The 18,348-nt window shown below is 29.3% G+C and overlaps 1 protein-coding gene across 4 annotated transcripts; it reads right to left on the minus strand.

The window, feature by feature from the left end:
* Positions 1-1,527: 1,527 nt before the first annotated feature.
* LOC142539700 (MADS-box protein SOC1-like) lies at positions 1,528-6,220 on the minus strand. 4 transcript variants are annotated; one of them, XM_075645362.1, is made up of 8 exons: positions 5,937-6,220; positions 5,126-5,323; positions 3,896-3,974; positions 3,314-3,375; positions 3,120-3,219; positions 2,622-2,663; positions 2,254-2,295; positions 1,528-1,794 (listed from the first exon to the last, which is right to left on the minus strand). In XM_075645362.1, the coding sequence occupies exons 2-8, from the start codon at positions 5,305-5,307 to the stop codon at positions 1,666-1,668; spliced, it is 636 nt and encodes a 211-aa protein (XP_075501477.1). In that variant the 5' UTR covers positions 5,308-5,323; positions 5,937-6,220; the 3' UTR covers positions 1,528-1,665. The 4 variants fall into 4 exon arrangements, with proteins under 4 accessions (XP_075501477.1, XP_075501468.1, XP_075501459.1 ...); XM_075645353.1 differs by having other exon boundaries at positions 5,779-6,220; XM_075645344.1 differs by having other exon boundaries at positions 1,529-1,794; positions 5,126-5,334; positions 5,453-6,219.
* Positions 6,221-18,348: the final 12,128 nt, after the last annotated feature.

The raw sequence follows: 18,348 nt of genomic DNA on the forward strand, positions 1-18,348 counted from the left end.
TCTGAAATAGTTGTTATCAAAATCTTGAGTTATCACTTGAAATTAGAGCTAAGAGAGTGCATTTTTCGAAGCTGTAAAATCCAGTAGCGAGACAAGCAGATTTCCAGACTTCAACCGAAATTCTTTAAGCAAATTACGGTAAGTGGGCTTATATATAAATATCTTGAAATCCGTTTGATAATTCTGTTTTAAAGTTCAGTTTCTGTATGTTTGATTTCTGATATATGATTTTAAAGCACTGAAACTCCCTAGTGAACTAATGGTAGGAATATATATTCTGAACATTTCTGAATTCTGATTCTGATTCTGGCCTCACCCTTAGAGGAGAGAACATATAGGGGACTGATATCAGTTTAGCCATGAAATTCACTAACGTGCTCAGTGCTTACTAATTATGATTTCTGTTCTGAAACCTGTGATTTCTGAATTCTGATTTCTGTTATGAAAATAAGAGTTTTCTGCATATTACTGTTTTACTGTTCTGTTGAAAATGATTTCGAAAATTGGGAGTTATTCTCCGCCCCTGCTTACTGAGTGACAACCATATCACTCACCACCAAACCCATCTCAGATAAGAAATAGGAAGAAAAATTAGAAGAAGAAGAGCAGATCCAGTTCTGGGGCTGGTGAAGAAGATTATTGTTCTCAGTTTATTTTTATGTTAATTCCGCTGTATCTGTTAAGACACTGTTATGTCTGGTTTTACATTTCGCTGTAAAACGTCAGTATTCGAGTTGTAATAGACAATTAATTTATTTCGTATTATGAATAAAAGACTGGTTTCTGAATTCTGTACTCTGAGGCTGGTTGTTTTCGAATGTAAATTTGAGAGCAACGCCGGTGTCAACCAACCCCCGTCCCGGGGCGTGACAACCTAAACATCTTTGTTTATGTGTAGGAAATGGCTGCTGTATAAAAATTTGTGAATTTTTGGAAATGGTTTGCTATTTTTCTTTATTTTCCTTCTTACTTTTTCCTTATTTTTGCTCTTTCTTCCCCAAAAATCTTATTTCTAAGACCCATGAATTTTACAGAATTTTTGTGACAAAATGCTTCATGAATGGTCTATTTATAGTGGAAAATTTCCTTTTACTTAATGAAACAAATATTCCTTCAAAATTAATTAATAAAAAAATTAATCAATATTTTAATTTTTAAGTTTTATTTAATATATCTATATATATTGTTTTGATTTATTTATTCGACTATTTAGATTATATTATTTTAGAAGTATATTTTTATGTATTTGTAGTGTTAAATTTATTTGAATTTCATCTGTAGGAATATAAAATTCATTAAATTATTATTATTTTTAGAAGCATTTTTATTTATTTCTTTCCAACCCTTTTAGACAATAAATAGATTAATGTGTATGATAAATTTATCAAATCTTTTAATTTTCTAGACTAATCCGTTTTATTTATTATTAATTAATTATTATAATTATTGTTATCAAAATTATTTTAAATTTTGACAATTAAACACCCCAACATAAATAGACAACTCTACGAAAATAAATTTGAAATTTTCTCATATGAAACAAAATTCCACTCGTAGTGTGTATCTTAATTAAACCATAATAATAATTACAATAATAATAATAACAATAATCATAATCATCATCAAAATTATTCATCGTATGTTTGTAATAATTGGACAAAACAATCAAGGCCCATTTCGTGTAAGTGGGGGCCCAATAAACAAGTCAGTCACAACCTCCGTGCTTACTGTGCTTCGGCTGCCACTCCCCATTTCTTTATGCTTTCCTTTTGCCTGCCTATGCTCCAACCCAATCTGCAATTGATATGTTTTGTCAGAAATTTAAAAAAATGTCATCCTCTGAAAACATAGTTAATCATATTAATCAATATAATTCTTTTTCTTTTTTTGCGATTTCAGTCGCACATATTTTCAAATTTCAATTTTAGTCTTTTATCTTTGAATTTTTTTATGCCAATTTCAATCTTTTTTCCATATGATGCCGACGAGTCAGTGATTTGACATCGACATAACCATAATATATGTAGTGTCAAGTTAACACTTCAGAGAAAAAATTAATTAAAATCGCCAAAAATTAAAAGATAATTGACTAAAACTTAAATCCGTCGATATAGAGCTCGCACAAAAATAACAAATAGTCAAATATATAAAGCCAAAATTAAAAATTTCCCCAAAAAATAAAAAAGGAAAAAAAATTTGACTGAAAGCTCAGCCTATATAAGAACACAAGGGCTGCATGGCAATTTTACTCACCTTTTCACATAATACTGCATTCTCTTCCAACAGAAGCTTCTCCTGATGAATGGTAATAAAGTTTCAATTAATGACCAATACATCCAAAGCTATGATACTAAAACTAAAGCGATGAGGGGCGAAACCAGAAATTCAACGAAAATGGTTGAGGGAATATTGCTAATTGCTAAATGCTAAGGGTGCAAATTACATATAAAAACTAAACTTTTAGGGCGACTGCCTCCTCCTTTGCTAGGTCGTCACCATTGTACGAAATAGAACGCTTGTTGCTAAGCCAAAAAATATCGAGCTAGAGTTGGCAACGAGCGTATTCAAAGACTCGATTGAGACGTGACAATTGCATGATTATAAACTATCATATGTCGTACCTTCAATTGTAATTTTTCATGTTCCTCTTTGTAGAGTTGATCCTGGAAAACAAACAAGAAAATATTATGACATTGTTTATGTTTCAAATCTTCGTATTTACATCTAAGGTAATGTCTTAAAAAATGGATTATTGTGTTAAGATATAGATTGAACTCGAGATCTAACTTAATGAGCTGAAAAAATTAATATTCGAGCTCGAATATATAAATTTGATTATGAGATTTTTAAGACATAAAAATTGATAATGAAATTTTTTGCATTTTGTTAACATTGTGAAAAAGAGATTTGAAAAAGGAAACAACAAAAAGTTTTAGATATTTGATGATCTAAATTTGTGAGCAAAAATGTCAAAATGCTCTTATCAAGAAAATGTCAAAATGCTAGTCCTGGATTAACTCGAGCTCGAGAAAAGTTGGTCAAGGTTGAATCTAACTGTCTCGATAAGCCCGATTTGATTCGAGCCAAACGAGTATTCGAAGGCGACCAAGCGGAATTACCTTTCTCTCCCTGATGTTCTTTAGACTTTTTTCCAAATTACTGTCAATTTCTTGAAGCTCCTCCAATGAACTTGTTCCCAGATTATGCCCCAAAATCTTTCTATCAAACCATAAATTCAATCAAATTTAGAGGGAACAACACATAGATGTTCATGAAACTAACGATTAGTTATTAAAAAATTAAATAAGAGGACCTTTGGGCATTCTCAAGGAGCTCTATTTTCTTTGAGATGAAGGCTGCTTCATGCTTCAAGTGCTGCATGAAACGATTATAGCTTCTTAATTAATATAAACAGCCTTGATGATATATTTTTAGCGATATTATATCGAGGCGAGTTTGAAGAATTCGTCACAAAAATTATATAAACACGATCGGTACGGTATATTTAATATTTATAAATATAACAAAGTTTTCGACTCATTGCACGAGTTCTTCATGTGTCGAATATTTTCCTCGTATAATATCGGTAAGTTAAGTCTGATTTATGAGAATCAGAGACAAGTTAAATAATTATAATCCTATCTGAGAGTACAAGATTTTGGAGAAATAATGAGGTTATATCCGCTTATTCATGTTTCTGGGGTGCTTTCATCGTATGAGAACAATTTCCTATGGAATTTACATTTAAATTGAGTAAAAGAGGCCGATGACTTATAACTCATCTGTCAATCATGTTTCAAGTTTGGGACGAAATCTCAACCTAGAGACTCGAAAAAAATAAATAAATATATCGTGTAAAATTAATAAAACATAAATAACAGCACTATAAATTAACCTGTTGTTCTTCAGCTCCAGTGGTAATATTTATGTCTTCTTTAGCATGCTCCAGGTATCTCTCTATTATATTTTGCATGCTGAATCAATTCAATCACATTTTATTCAAATAATTAGCCACCTAAAAAAAATTATGGTAATCAATTGTACAATGCTGCAAGTTTATGAAAATGTATCCATAAATGTATAAACGATAATTAATTATATATACACATTAATTTTCCGATCGACTATGAATTAAATGTTGGAGAAAATCATATTATCAGGTAAATGTATATGCACATATAACACACCGATTTGTAGCTAGAACAAATATATTGAGAATATCAATCGTACGATGATTTCTCACACGTACACACGCATATGCGCGCGCACATATACAAGTTTATTTAATCATCATCATATAATCAATAATTAGCTAGAGATATCTAATATTTATTTCTTAGCTTTTAATTTTTTAATGTACGTCAAATATTATTTAAATCAGCCTAAAAGAAGATAATATAAATCTAATGCGAAATTACCAAACCATATAAAAGCATAATCGGTTTGTTATATAATTCAATTAAAAACCGGACTTCTCGATCGATTAGTTTTTATGAAATTATTTGTAGAATGAATAATAATAATAAACCGCAGTAAAAACTTAATTATGACAAAAATAATAATTAATTATGTGTAAAAACTTAAAATACACACTCACACAACCTAATTTCCAATTTCTTGAGCAATAACTACACACCAAAAAATCAAAGCTTTGACAAAAAAAATATAAAATAATTAAAGGGTGCCAAAGGTTGCAAATAAAAAAAAATTACTCATAGATTTGTATAAAAGAAGAAACCGAGACCAATCTCCAAAGAATATAGGGTACAAGTTAGCTCGTTTTCCAAGTATCCAACAAGCTAGAAAATGGAGACAAATCAATGATAAAGTATCTGTTCAAGAATCAAAGGATATAGGAGGAAAATACCCTAAATTGATTCATATCTTCTGATCAAGAAATTAGTGTTTTTAATGAGTACTTCGACATGGTGCTCAATGGCCAAAGAGTACACACACAAAGGCTTCCAAAAAGCCTCCCAAGAATCAGTACTACACATTGAATAAAGTGAAACTTGTTGATTAAAAAAAGCTATTCAGATGGGATTTCATAGAGATTGATTAAGAAATATGATTGGATTTGCGAAATCCGCGAAAATCGGATTATTTTTAATCGAAACATAATCACCTCGAGCTTGAGAATTCATAGAGTCTCCCCTTCTGAGAAAATATGATCAAAGCCACTTCTGCATCACAAAGAACTGAGAGCTCATAAGCTTTCTTCAAGATCCCATTTCTACGCTTAGAAAACGTTACTTGCCGGCTCGTCGAGTTCTCGATTCGTTTCATTTGAACCTTCCCTCTCACCATTTTTGTTCTATTTTAGCTGCAAAGAATCTATCCGAAATTAAGTCCCTTTTACTAGATTAAATTGAATATTATATTCAGCTCATAACAAAAAAAACCCCTTATCAAGAATAACCATAAGATAACCTCAGAGACTTCCTAATCTTACCAGAGCGCAATTAATATACTTCAAGAATCTTGATCAATAAGATGTAGCTAGCCCTTCGGCTCAGAATCTAGTAACTTGCCAAACTTAAAATAAAACAAAATAAAATAATCTTCTAGAAAAGGAGAAATCTTGAAGATTTGTATTGATAAATCCACAACACCCCAAAAAGAAAAAAAATATATAATAGAGAGAGAGAGAGATTTTAATGCCTGTATGTAGTGCTCAGATTTATATCCAATCACACCAGAAAACCCCCCACAAAACCTAGCAAAATCTAGTGCCAAAATTTCAAATTTTCACTTAATTTAAATAAGGAAAGCTGCAACCTACAAACCCTAGCTAGCTAGCTCTCAAGATTTAATTACTCTAGAAACGGCAAGATATTAGAAAAAAGATGATAAACTAAAGAACCCAGAAAAAATCTTGAGCTCAAAATTTAAATATGCGTGCGTGTGTGTGTGTAAAGAATAAGATGAAGAAGAACCAGGGATCTTTTTATCTTGAAATGAAACAGTAATTGATGCAACACTCTCTTTATTTTCAGGCCACATAACCCAAAATTACCATATTGATCACAAATCTGTTATTCTCTGGCTTTTTTCATCGAGTCTTACCCACAAAAAAGGCAAAAAAAAAATGGCACGCACAAAAGTTTTAACTCAAAATAATCATCATCAAATTTTTTTTAAAAAAACACTAATTTAGTGTTATTTCTTGTTCAAGAAATTGAGAAAGATGGTTGCTGAAAAGGGTTGAAGACTACAGCTAATACAGAAATTATATATTGAGAAGCGCCGTCGGCATAAGAGGAATTTTTTAGATAATAATAATATTTAGAGACATTATATTATTATTATTATTATTATTATTATTATTATATGCTCCAAATTTGTTCAGAACTTGTGATGCGTCGTTTTCTAGTACCCGATTATAATGCCAGATCGTCGTAATATATTTTAATATATTAATCATTTCTATATTCGTCACATGTATAATAATTAGATTATTTAATCAGAAAAATTACATCATTTTCCACTTACGTTTGTTTTTTTTCAATTGAGTATTTTATGTTATCGAATTTCAGTTTTAATAATTTATCTTCCGACTATGATAAATTTTATTTATTTTTCATTAGGAACGCTAGTGTGACACTGTCACACCCCGGGACGGGGGTTGGTTGACACCGGCGTTGCTCTCAAATTTACATTCGAAAACAACAAGTCCTCAAAAGTATAAAATTCAGAAACCAGTCTTTTTATTCATAATACGGAATGAATCAATTGTTTGTTACAACTCGAATACTAATGTTTTACAGCGAAAATGTAAAACCAGACATAACAGTGTCTTAACAGATGCAGCGGAATTAACATAAACATAAACTGAGAACAATATTCTTCTTCACCAGCCACAGAACTGGATCTGCTCTTCTTCTTCTAACTTTTCTTCCTCGTTCTTATCTGAGATGGGTTTGGTGGGTGAGTGATATGGTTGTCACTCAGTAAGCGAGGACGGGAATAACTCTCAGTTTTCGAAATCATTTTCATACAGAAACAGTAATACGAATAATATACAGAAATTCAAATTTTCAGAACAGAAATCAGTATTCAGTATTCAGAAATCAGTAATCAGTATTCAGTAATCAGAAATCAAGAATTTAACAAGTAAACACTGAGCACGTTCGTGAATTTCATGGCTAAACTGATATCAGTCCCCTATATGTTCTCTCCTCTAAGGGGTGAGGCCAGTAATCAGTAATCAGTAATGATCAGAATATATACTCCTACCATTAGTTCACTAGGTTTCAGTGCTTCAAATTTCAAATATCAGAAATCGATCATACAGAAACTTTGCTTTAAAACATAAATCATCAAACTGGATTCAAGATATTTATACATAAGCACACTTACTGTAATTTGCTAAATATTTCGGTTGAAGTCTGGAGATCTGTTTGTTCTTGCTACTTGTTTCTACTGCTCTGAAAAATGCACTCTCTTCGCTCTAATTTCAAGTGATCTCAAGATTTTGGTAACAACCATTTCAGAGATTGAAGGTGCTATTTATAAGCCAAAATCTGACTGTTAGCCTTCCAATTAATGATCATAATATGCCATTAACAGCCTTTATTCATGTTAAATGCTTCAGTTACAAGTCCTGAGCAGAACCAGTAGCTATCTGCTGGAATCTCGTTACTGAACTCTTCTGCTGCTGGATTTTGTCTGCTGGAAAAATATCCATCTTCAGAAATATGAGTTGCTGCTGGAATTGGTAGCTTATACTGAAATCTGCTAGCTGCTGCTGCTGGAATATGAGATTCTCACAGACACAACATATGTCAGGTCTGAGTATTAAAATTAGCAAAAAAAATATATATATATCGGACTAAGATCGAAACTTGACAACTTAAATAACTAAAATTTCAACGAGACAAATATACAATAATTATATTGTGTTTACCGAATGCGACCAATTATTTATTATGTTGATGCCATGAGTTTGAATATCTTTTAGTTATAGTTTTACAAGTAACTTCGAGTATGATATTTTATATTTTAAAAAAAATAATCATTAGAAAAAAATATTTTTAGGACATAATTAGTCACCTCCCCAGATATAAAAAAATAAAAAAATTCATATATTAATAATTTCACATTTTGAATCCATAAAAGGGATAATATCAATAAAACTTCATTGTGATTTGCTCATTTTTTTGACCAAATTTAGTTAATCGTGTGAATAAATTGGAATCCTAGTGTCAACATCATCGTACCGAGGTGACGTGCCCACAAATGGAGTGGAGACAACACATACAGCTTTTATTAGACAATATTATTTACCTCGACCAATGGGATTGCCGCTTATTATAGCACAAATATTATTCACTATTATTATACAGAATAATGCACAAAGTTTTTATGCAATTTTATTTATATATATTAGGTGAATTTGCCCTTAAATGTTTTATTTTTATATATAAGTAATAATAAGTGAATTTAAGCCGTGTGGTTGTATAGAATTATTATTTCCTGTGTTGCGAGTGAGCCTTATTGCCCACAAAATTTATTGACAAAAGGAAAAGTGCGAATTCCCAAGATTTTCAATTTTATTTTGCTTACAATTACGATCAAAATGAAGGGGAACGCGTTAAAATCACCGGAAGAACATGCATAAACGGAGAGGGTAGAAGCCTCTTGAGTATTAGGGTCGAGGAAAAGAACTAAAAAGATTGTCGCGAGTAAAGAAAGGCTCGTTTGGATTTTCCTTGATCAAACCACATAATAACTATATTTTTTGTCATGTAATTTGAATATTTTTTTTATTTTTTTATGTGTTTTTTCGTTTAATAGACAATAAGTGTATCTGCTGATTTTTTTATTTTTGTCTTTTTTATAACTTGAGCACTGATGCTACAACAGATGTGTCAATAATATCTGACGTCACACCATCAATATTTGTTGTTGCATCTTCATTTTTCGGTATCACGTCATCATTTTCTAACAACACAAAAATACTATGGTGGAAAAAAACTAAAATTGAGAAAAAAAAATGCAGTCTTAGGGTTGTTTTTCGTTCCTTTATTTATAAATAACTGGGTATTTTATTACACATTTTTTAATTAAACTGCTATACATATTTTAAAAATTATATTCTCGATGGTATTTTAAAATTTAAAAAATAAAACTAATAAGAATATAGTTTCACTTGAGTCAATAAATTCGGAATTTGAAAAGTATTAGAAAATACTATTTATGCATTTATGTGTAATGCATGTGTGTGTTAAATTAATTATTAACATTATTTTAAAATTAAATGATGTATTTAATTTTACCATTTCTAGATTTGTGTGCGCGCGCGATTTTATTCTTTTTGAAAAATTGGCAATAATATACATTCCACAAAATCTCTATGCAAATATATATGGTAACATTAGTTTTTTATCTTCCAAACACGATCTATTAATCTTCGTGTCAAAAAATATTTTAAGAAAAATACACCTTTTTCTCTAAAACACTCTTGAGTGATAGTAATAAATATGAAAAGAACAAATTATCGTTTACGAAAAATATCTAATTTTATCGAAAATTATTTTAAACATAGAGGATAAATTAACACAAAAATTCTTATGAAACCGTCTCTAGGGTCAATTTTATGAGATGAATCTCTAACACAAATCGATCCATGAAAAAATATTACTTTTTATGTCAAAAGTTTTACTTTTCATTGTATATATAGATCGAATTTACTCATCTCATAGATTGTCAGACCATCTCATTTTAATTTTTAATATCATTTTGAAATATCTCATTTTATTGAAAATATTCAAATAAAATAAACGATGTAATCAAGAATTTAATATATTTTTAAAAATTTAACTCTTCAAATTAATTTGAAAATAAAAATTGTTTTCTTATTTATTTTATCAATTGGTGGAATTTTTCCCAACTTAAATACAAGATTTTTAAGAATTTGAGAAATCTCTAATATATCTATATATTCTTATATATATAATAGTTCCATAAATTTATTTTTCATAAAAAATAATAATATCATATAAATAATAATAATCATGCATGCTTACTTATATAAAAAAATTTCTGAAAAATTATGCAACAATCCAACAATTATTAAGATGGCAAAGGGAGATTTTGGGTTTTTTTTAAAAAAAAAAACCTATAATATATTTCAGATGTAGCTACAATTTATCTTATCTTGTTTTTGTACGGCATTTATTCTAAAATATTGAACAGTGAACATATACAATTGACTTTGTACTAAAAAAGCCTAGCACTATATAAAAATAAATATTAATTAAAAAAATATATTTATAACGTACGTGATGCTAGCAAGTCGTAGCACGTGCACTACAAGAAAAATTTCAATCAACAACACTCATACGACAACGGTTTTTATTAAAATCGATGTCGTATTTCTTTTAACAACGGTTTTAACAAAAATCGTTGACGTAGCCTAAAAAACCCCGCTTATAGACAATGGTTTTTTAAAAATCGTTGTCTTTTATGTGTCTACGACAACGGTTGTTAAAAACCGTTGTCTTTGATGTGTCTACGAAAACGGTTTTTTAAAAACCGTTGTCTATGAGCATTTTTTTTTTGTTACAACAACGGTTTTTAAAAACTGTTGTCTAAGAGCTTTTTTTTTGCTACAACAACGGTTTTAACAACCATTGTCTATGAGCGGTTTTTTTTAGGTTACAACAACGATTTTTAAAAACCGTTGTCTTTTAGATGGTTTTTTTGGGCTACAACAACGTTTTTTCAAAAATCGTTGTCTATATAAGATTCTGTCAAGGGTCAAAGACAATGGTTTGTGTAAACCGTTGTCTTTCGGATGATTTTTTAACTACGACAACGGTTTTTTAAAACGTTGTCGTTTCTTAGTATTTTATTTGGTTAAAGACAACGGTTTTTGAAAAAACGTTGTCATAGTTTCTAATTTTTTTAAAAAAAATTGGTTAATATTTAGCGACGGTTTTAAAACACCCGTTGCTAACTTTAGCGACGGTTCTCGTCTGTTCGTCGCTAAAATTAGCGACGGTTTTTAGCATACCGTCGCCGATTTAATTTAGCGACGGTTCGTAAAACCGTCGCATTTTTAAATTCTTGACGTTTTAAATTAGCGACGAAACAACCGTCGCTAAGTTAATGTGTGCGACGATTCTTTAAAACACCGTCGCTCATAGCGACGATGTAGATAATTGACGCAAATAGCGACGGTTCTATTACAGTAGTCGCTCATAGCGACGGTTTATACAAAAAACGTCGCTACTAGCGACAGTTTACTCAAATACCGTCGCACACTGTCTATAAATATCTGTGTCCTTAGTCATTTTCCTCACACACTTAAGTCATTTTCTTAGTCAGTTTCACTTTTCAATTTCTTTTTTCTTTCACGATTTTCCTTAAACTTCAATTTTAAGTTAAAGATTATAAATATATTAATTTAGTAAGATTATTAGTTTTTTTGTTAGGTTTATAAAATTATAACCGTAAATTTTTTTTATTTTACGAAAAACAATAGCGACGGAAATCATAACAAAAACTGTCGCTAATTAGCGACGGACAACCAAAACCGTCGCTAACCGTCGCAAAATTTTGTTTTACAATGATTTTTCAATGCTACGACAACGGTTTTTCACCGTTGTCTTTGAGCGCACTCTTTTAACCACATGGCCTTTAACAACGGTTTTACAAGACCTACGACAACAGTTTTTCACCGTCGTCTTTGATGTCTTCGAACAACAGTTTTTCACCGGTTGTCTTTGAGCGCACCATTTAACAACATGGGATTTAACAACAACTTTTTTTACCTACGACAACGGTTAAAAACCGTTGTCTTTCGCTTTTTTTCTTGTAGTGGCGCTATGCTTATGGTATACATAAAAAGTTGGTAAGGAATTTTTATATTAAAAAATGAAAATAAAAGTTATTAGTTTTTGAAATTTAAATGATAGGATAGAATATGAGAAAATTAAATAAAATTAAAATATAAAGTTGGATGATTAAAATTTATTTTTGGAATTAAAAAAATAATCAACATATAAAAAATAGTTACGATACGAAATTAAATTTAAGATTAAGTCTCTTATGTAACAATATCATATATTTATATTTTTCAAAAAACTAGAAACGATTCATATCTGTAATGAAAAATAATATTTGACATAAAATATTATATTTCTCATTCAAATCAGCATAAATTGCACATATACTTTTGAAATAAAAAATAATATTTTTCACTCAAATCATCATATACTATACAATATTTCTTCATAACATGACTAACAAAAAATCATAATATTTTTGTGGTGAAAATGATACTTTTGAACATAAAAAATAATATTTTCCATGGATCAGGTCGGATTGGAGATTTTTCTCAAAAAAACTTGCTCGTGAGACGGTATCACGCGAGTTTTTGTGTAACTTTTAATTAATAAATGTGTAGATTATGGTTGAGTGAGACCAATTTAATATATTTTCAGTGCAAAATTAAATTCTTTAAAAATACATTAAAATTTCAAATTTAAAAAAAGGCAGTGGCCCGCACTCTTATCTAGCCGGGTTCCATCGTTCCTAAAAAAAAAATAAAACTTGGGACCATTTAGCCTAAAATAATGTAGGTCGGCCGAATTAATAAAATTTAAAAATTATGTAAAAACTGTACTTCCCCTAGACTGCTTAGTTATTGGTTTTTAGATTTCCCATATTTCGATCAATACTAGATAAAGCATTTAATATCTCTCAATTTAGTTCCATCTTTCATTAATTGATAACTAACTTTCCTATGAAAAAAAAGTCCATTTGTATAGTTGATTCGAGCAATGTTCAAAATAACACTTCATCAAATTTTGGGAAACTTAGAGCAATGTGAATGGTCTCAGAGAGCAACCTGATTAGGAGCGTTCGTAGATCGGTTCGATAGGTGTATAATACAAAAATATAAAAATAAAAATTTTAGGTTTTCGGTTACTTTAAATTTTTCTCTCTTAAAATCGAAAAACCATAATTTTTATATACTCAAAACCGAAACCGAAGAAACCAGATTGAAAAAACTATAGTTTTTGGTTCAATGGGTTTTTTCGGGTTTAACCAAAATATTTGAAAAACTCTCATAATCGATTGCGTCAGGCTGACGACGTTGTTGTATGATTTGATTGCCGATGACCTTTGTGAGACGTAAAAAAGGAACATGGATTTTTATTAATAGATAGTTAAAACTAAGTTTTTGTAGAGATAATACTAATATCCAGCAAAGATAATACTATTTTTTAAAGATGATATTAGACAAGAACAACAGAAAAATGCGCCCTTCTCTCCGATATCATGGACACAACAATCCGACATATTGACATCTAAGTAAGTATAACAAACATCTCACGTCAACTCATCGCTTAATATGAAATTTTGTGCTGCCACAATACGAAGATATAAAGTTCGATAGTAACAATGATTATTGTATCCTTGTCTCAACTGCTCGTCTAATAGAGAGACCATTATGTTTACAGCTCATTCATTTGTCCGAGAAGAATTTTGCTTCCTTTTTTCGTTTCAAAATTATTTTACTTTTAATTTTCTTATATATATATATATATATATATATATATATATATTTAAATATTCGATTTTCTCATAAATTGACACACACAAAAAATTTATGTTAAAACAAATTTTAAAAAATAGGACAGATTGGTCCGTGTGAAATAAATTGCAGTAAATATGCCCTTAATTAAAAAGAAACTCATACCATATTTCCTCTTCATTTTATGTTGTCAAATAGAGTTTATTTTGACTTGTTTGGTATATAATTAATTTAGTTAGTTTCTTGTAACAGTTTTCCTCATGGAATGAGATTTGGAAATATGTATAGTATATGAACGATAAATCAATATATATGAAAATAAATGATTTATAGTTTTAAATCATTTGTAGAACTCAAGTAGTACGTTGGCTGAAACAAATATATTCAATCAACTAATGTATCATCATTCGAACCAAACTGATAAGTGATTCACGAACGCAGTATGTAAAATAAAATATCAACATTAGTATTATAAACATTCTACATACGTAATGTATACATATATACGTGTGTGTGAGCGGGCATATTTAATAGCTACAAAATTGAGGACCAATCTAGTAGAGTGGCAATTAAAACGTAGAAGCCCCTCTTTGACATTTAATATGTAAGGAAATAATATAATATATATAATATAATCTTGGAGATATTCATATTTCGAACATTATAATATAGAAAATTGGCCTCTTTTATGTTTCTAAATCAATTTGTATTTGTGGGTATTCTCAAAAGCCAAGTCCAATAATACACACAAGAAAAGACAATTAAATATCTAAATAAAGGTAATTAGAGGGAGCTATATAACATTTAATATAAAACGGTTCTTAAATGGAACCCATTGGAGGATATTTTGTAGAGTCTCAGTGTTTGACGTTTTACCAAAAATTATAGATAGTGGTAATAATACAACTCAAATCTTTTAAACCTTACAGAAGATCAAGCATCACGTTTCTATTCCTCTATCTTCCATTTACAATTATTGAACCCAATAATATCTACAACAATAATTGCACTATTTGCAATTAATTGGAATCAAACATGTGACATTGACTCCAATGCTAACTGCAAGACCAGACATTTGTCGTTTTACCAAAAGTTATAGTTGAGGGTAATAATGCAACTCGAATATTTTTAAATCGTACAACTCAAGCACCACGTTCAGATTGATCTGTACGTCATGAACAACTATTGCATTAAACATATTATTTTGTTTTTGCATGTGAAACTACTATGATTAACAAAAAAACTCTCATTAGACTGTTTCACGGGTTAATTTTGTAAGACGAATATCTGATCTTACAGTGGTAAGTATGTAATTCAGATGTGTGAGAATCAACTATGTAATATCTATATCGAGAATTTAAGTATTGTATATGTCATTACTTCGATTCAACCCATTAAAAAACATTGTTTATATCTTAAAATTATTATTTTTCATTGTAAATATACACCTGATCAACTCGTTTCAAGTATATATATTTGTGACATCATCTCACTGGAAACCTACTCTGTAAATAATAATGATTTAGGACTGGGAATTTTTCATGAGAAAGTTGCATTTTTTATTCTTCAGTTTAGCCTCTTTGCGATTTCGGTTATATACGTTGTCGAATTTCAGTTTTAATTCATCATCTTAGTTTTTTAGAAAATTTTAAATTTTTTTCGAGCTGATACTAATCCTAATCTAATTGAGAAGATCCCCAAACTCCATCGTTTAAAAAGTTAAGGTATTATATATTTATTAGGCATGAATATAGTGAATATGATTTTGAATAGGTCCACTGAGTTTTCGCAATTATATTGGATCGAATTCTATGTTCGGTAATGAATATTTATTACGGTTTTAATATTTATCTCGAGTTTGTGCACTTCTATTTGATATAATTAAGAAATTTACATCCGTCGCCACACTAATTGGATTAAATCATTAAATATAATTTTTTACCTCTAGTTATTGAGTTGCCCTGGTTTTATGGGGAATTTATATTGTTATTATTTTGAATTAATTATTTTTTTTGTACAATATAAATATAGAAACTCATTTGAGACGGTCTCCGTATCAACTTTTTTTTAGACGAGTCTCCAATCTCAACCGACAATTAAAATATCACTTTTTGAGCAGTTTTTTTGTGTCACAAATACAGGTTGAGCTGATCTATAATTATCATGAAAAATAATAATTTTGGAATAAAAAATTATACTTTTTCACGAGTTGGATGGAGCCGAAAATATGTCTCACATAATTAACATGTGAGACGGTCTAACAAGAATATTTTTGTTACTTATTATGTCAGAAGTATTAATTTTCATTGCATTTATATATTAGATCGATTTGTCTCACAAATATAAATCGACGTAACCGTCACATAAAAGATCTAATTCAATTATAAATTATGATCAATTTTTAAATATTTATAGACCGCGGTTCACTAAACGACAAAGTTTAGTATATTGATATTACTTTTTAATATGTTTCAAAAGTATTTCACTTACTCCAAAAATTTAATTGTGTTAATTAAATATAATAATTAATTGTGTCCCTAACCATTATGTGTAGATAATCTCTCTAATACGATTAGGAAAAAATGTGACATATTTAATAAAATAATAATGTTTTCGGATCCAGACGGATAAATTCAATAATTGTATTTAAGGCCCAAAATATGATTATTTAACAGCTTCCATGAAGGCCCAAATAAAACAGATCCAGTGAAGGCCCAATGGAAAAATTGTTATTACTAGCACACATTTCTTCTTTAAAAAAGAAAATCAATTTTATTTTGTACAAATAGGAAGTAAATACGATTCCAATAATTTTCAATTATATGGTGAGCAATATCAATATGGAAGTCCAATATTAAATATGTAATTGAAAATTTGAATTCATGCCATTCCATCATAAATAATCATAAAGCCAACAACCAATATAAAATCACAGAATAAAATGAGATTAGTTAATTAATTAGAGCATTTGATTTAATTTTTTTGATGATGATGATAATAATAATAATAATAATAATAATTGATTGTGTTATGTAAAAAAAATGAAGTTGTTTTTTTTAAAAAGATTAAAAGTAAAAGTTATAAATTTTTGAAATTAGAATTGTAGAAAATAAAATATACAAAATGATATTACAATATAGTAAAATCATGTAGTTAACTTAATAAGATGGATGGTGTTTTAGGTCAATCTAAAATTACACAATGAATCCATATAGTTACTTATTATAAGGTGCTTTTATATTTTATCGAGTAACATATATGCTAATTAGAGATGTCAAAATTGTTTACTTCCATCGGATTGGTCATTCCAGTCACGTGAAATAGGCGGATTGAGTTAGTAATTCATCTGCCCATCAAATAACATGTAAAATTGGGCATGTTAGATGGGTTTGCTCGCTCTGTGGCTTAAAATAAATATATTGAATTGACAATTTCCAACTGTTCAAAAAGACATGTCAAACTAGGGGTGGGCATTTATTATCGGATATCGGGTATCCGACCCCACCCGACTCGGACGGGTCGAGTATTATTTTTTCTTTTTTCTTTTTTTATATAAAAACGGGTTTGTCGGGTACCCGACATTATCGGGTTCGGGTAATTATACCTATACCCGATCAGGTATCGGGTACCCGTTTTTTTATGGGTCTATCCGTCTATTCAATAAAAAAATACATGTATTTTTTTGTGCCTAGTCATAACCCTACATAATGACAAATGACTAATTATAAAATGATATAATGACATGATATTTTGTGAAATGGGAAAAATACATGTGTTTTTTTAATTTATCAGCCATAATATGATATAATGACTAGCCATAACTCGATATAATGACATGATTTTTTGTTAAATATGAAAAACACATATATTTTTTCAAAAAAAAATTAAAAAATGTTTTTTTTCTGGTACTCGACTGCCGGGTAGCCGAAAATTATCGATAATTTCTTGTTCCCGAGAACCCGACCGACGCCCACCCTCTATTTTGTCCGATATATAATATTGTATCATTGTATAATCAAATATTAGTGAGTTATGACACATACCATGTGTTTTCCATTAAACAAAAAAGATAATGATGTCATTTTATTTAAATGAAACTTATTAATTTTTAATAATTGAAATGACGTGAAATAAAATAAAATGTTTAAAATTAAAATATATATAGTTGAATAAACTATTAAAAAAAACTTGGCAAACACGTATCAAAATTAGTTACTAAGTTAATATATAAATAATATAGTTTTTTTTTTCAAAAAGATAGTTTAATTTAAATTTAAATTAAATATTTAGCTGCAGATCCAGGCTGGTATCTTGTCCCCACCGTCGATACACACAAAGAAGCAGCAACCTGTGGGGACCATCACGCTGTAAATATCGTGTGTCTCGTGGGGTCCACACCCCGAGGAAGAAACAAACTCTCCCCTTGTGTTTGATTCTATTATTTAAAATAAATAATAATAATATTTAAAAATTAATTATACACCAAAATATGAGTAGGTCTCTTGTGACTGTCTCACACTGTCTCATATACCCTTCGATCATTCCCTTTTATCATATTTAAAAAATCACAATCTTAATCAATCAAAGTAAATATGTTATTATATATCCATAATCGTTCTATGTCACATCTAATTATTTTAACAATCGATCTATAAAATTATATCTCAACAATCATATCCGCGAAATAAACGTAACCTTATTTTTTAAATAATTTTAGGCATTGATTCAAGTTTCGGATAAGATAATTTATTTATCTTATCTCTTGTTTAGTTTGTCATGTTATTTATCATACTACTAATTAT

The sequence above is a fragment of the Primulina tabacum genome, chromosome 1 (genome assembly GCF_025594145.1).
Source record: "Primulina tabacum isolate GXHZ01 chromosome 1, ASM2559414v2, whole genome shotgun sequence".
NCBI lineage: Eukaryota > Viridiplantae > Streptophyta > Magnoliopsida > Lamiales > Gesneriaceae > Primulina > Primulina tabacum.